We start from the raw sequence: 2,500 nt of genomic DNA, 5'->3' as shown, positions 1-2,500 counted from the left end.
CAAAGATCACAATCGCCCACCATTGTTTCTGCAAAGTCAAAAATTTACTCTCCAAGACGAGGTTATTTATCACCAGGTAATTCCATCATTTTGGAAATAGCAGCTACTTTATTATTCACCGGCGTCACAATTTTTTGCTGATTTTGGGGCTCATTTTGTTGAAACTCAAGCACGCTTCCAACAGACCTGTTTATTTTCATGAAACCTTTCCTGCTTACAGAGTTATACTAAAAATATCCTCCCGTATCACGTTTCAACCTTAAGCTCGAAAATTCAATACAAAACATGATATCATAATTCACAAAGGCAGAAAATATCACAGAATCCTTTTCCAGCGAAACATTTTATTGAAACAAACAACATAAGATGCACTAAAACGCCATTTGCGTTGCAATGACTTTCCATTGCTGGTTAAGGAGAATAACAAACTCACGAGGCAGAATGTATATTTATATTTAATTAAGTTAGCACAACACAAAAACGCTAACCTCATTTTGACACGAAAATGCTTTACTATTGCCATAAAAACTATCCAGTTAAGCTCGCATATTATAAAACATGATGAATTCATAAAGTCCACCTTTTCCAGCGAACAATGTTTTGAAACAAACAACATATTTGCTCTTAGAGGCGAAAACCTCTTCCTATTTCATTGCGTGCGTGAAGACAAGAAACACTTCAGGTTCAAACCCTTTCCTGAAGAACATTCTCCTTGAATAACAAGAAAATGCTTTACTATTGCCATAAAAACTATCCAGCACACATATAATAAAACATGATGAATTCATAAAGGCCACCTTTTCCAGCGAACAATTTTTTGAAACAAACAACATATTTGCTATTATTGCCTGCGTGAAGAGAAAAAACTCAATCGTGTCAAATATGCGCAATATTACAACAAACTAAAATTTCAGGATCAAACCGTTTCCATGAAGAACCTATTCCTTGAATAATGAAGCACAAAATAGACGACAAGCTTTCTTTCAAATAATTCTTGGCTGTCACATTTTCCACTAAAACGCCATTCGCGTTACATGACTTTCGACGCATTGCAGGCTAAGTTAATGATTCTACTGTGTCCACCAGAGAAATCTACGCAGTTCCACTACCCTCTCGATCCTAAGAAAATACGCGCAGAAGGCTGTATGCACAAAGATACCACTTACCAGGGGAGTGACAAGCAAGACTTTTACCGACACGGAAGAATAAAAAAAAAAAAACACGGAACAAATGCCACCCACTTTTAGACTGGGATTGCCATACGGCAACCCAGTAATAGGGCCTCGCGTCGCTTATGTGAAAGGCCAAAACGAAGCATAATTAAAATTGACCCATGATTTCTGTTTTTCTGAGTATCAAATATTGAAAATCAAGGGGACAGCTATTCTTAGAGTTATTTTCATAGAGTTATGTCGTAGAGTTAGAGTTAAGTTTCCAAAATCCTGAATTCAAGATTTTGGAAGCCAACATTCATAAAAGCTAAACTTATCTTTCCTAATTTTCATTTTTCTATATTGATGAAAATTGCATGACCGTCAATAACCCGCCGCATTAGTGGACTCCCTTTATACTGGACGGGGTTGAGATATCAACGGCCATGTATTTCTTTAATAACATTTTTCTAACAAAGAAGGAATGAGCTCAAAATATAAAAACCTTTGCTTTCAAAGTAATAATGTTGAAAAGGGAATAAAACAACGAGGAATTAAACATACCATAAAGACAGAGTGAAAATGAGGCAAAATACTAAACACTGATCAAATATGAGAAATTGAAGCTTTATAAAAGTTGAAATCAACAAGCTTAAATTTTATGACAACGGCAATAAAATGTATCTACAAAGTTAGGGCTTAAGTACAACGTCCTCATTTCCTTTGTTCAACATGCCGTTAAAAAGGAATGGACCATGGAAAAATCACATCTTCAAGGACCGTACAAGTAACACAACGAAGCCAGACAGACACGAAAAGGTCCAAACTGAAATGGATTGTCTTACTGAATCAGCTAAATCTTGAAAAGAGAGTCAACGCATCGTTTTAAGAGGTAACTGCAATTAACTGAAAAGGTAAAACAGTTCCCTGTAGTCACATTGTTTGTCATATGTAATATGAATAACTACAGTTTCCAGAAATCACGCCATCTAGTATCCATAACATGGCCCCAATGAAAGATCGCATCCTGCAGGTCACAGTGTTACTTGGGGCCCGTGGCTGGCTTGACAGAAACAAGTCGACTGTGAGTCGAGTGCTCTTTAACTCCTCGAAAGTCGAGATTGGGATTTCCGTCTTTGTCAGAGTACAAGGAGAGAAACTCTTGCAAACAAGCCTCGGTGACAAGCGAAATATCGAAGACGCCGTGTGTTGTCGACCAAAGCCATTTCAAAAGAGCGTCTGTGTTTTGAAAGGCAAATTGAAGCTCGCAGTCGCAGCTCTTGATAATAACAAATCCTGCAGATGAGCAGTACTTCTCGATCTCGGATCTTGATTCGAATACAAACACC

The 2,500-nt window shown here is 37.4% G+C and overlaps 1 protein-coding gene across 1 annotated transcript in view; it reads right to left on the bottom strand.

Moving 5' to 3' along the window:
• Window positions 1-1,595: 1,595 nt before the first annotated feature.
• The window catches only part of LOC137976870 (demethylmenaquinone methyltransferase-like), a 1,390-nt gene continuing 485 nt past the window's right edge, over window positions 1,596-2,500 (bottom strand). The window contains exon 1 of the mRNA XM_068824205.1: window positions 1,596-2,500. This exon is cut by the window's right edge and continues 485 nt beyond it. Within this exon, the coding sequence (XP_068680306.1) occupies window positions 2,194-2,500 (307 nt within the window). The 3' untranslated portion in view covers window positions 1,596-2,193.

Source organism: Montipora foliosa, chromosome 11, assembly GCF_036669935.1.
Source record: "Montipora foliosa isolate CH-2021 chromosome 11, ASM3666993v2, whole genome shotgun sequence".
NCBI classification, from domain to species: domain Eukaryota; kingdom Metazoa; phylum Cnidaria; class Anthozoa; order Scleractinia; family Acroporidae; genus Montipora; species Montipora foliosa.
The sequence above is the reverse complement of the archived record's forward strand: the minus strand, read 5'-3'. Positions and strand labels throughout refer to the sequence as shown.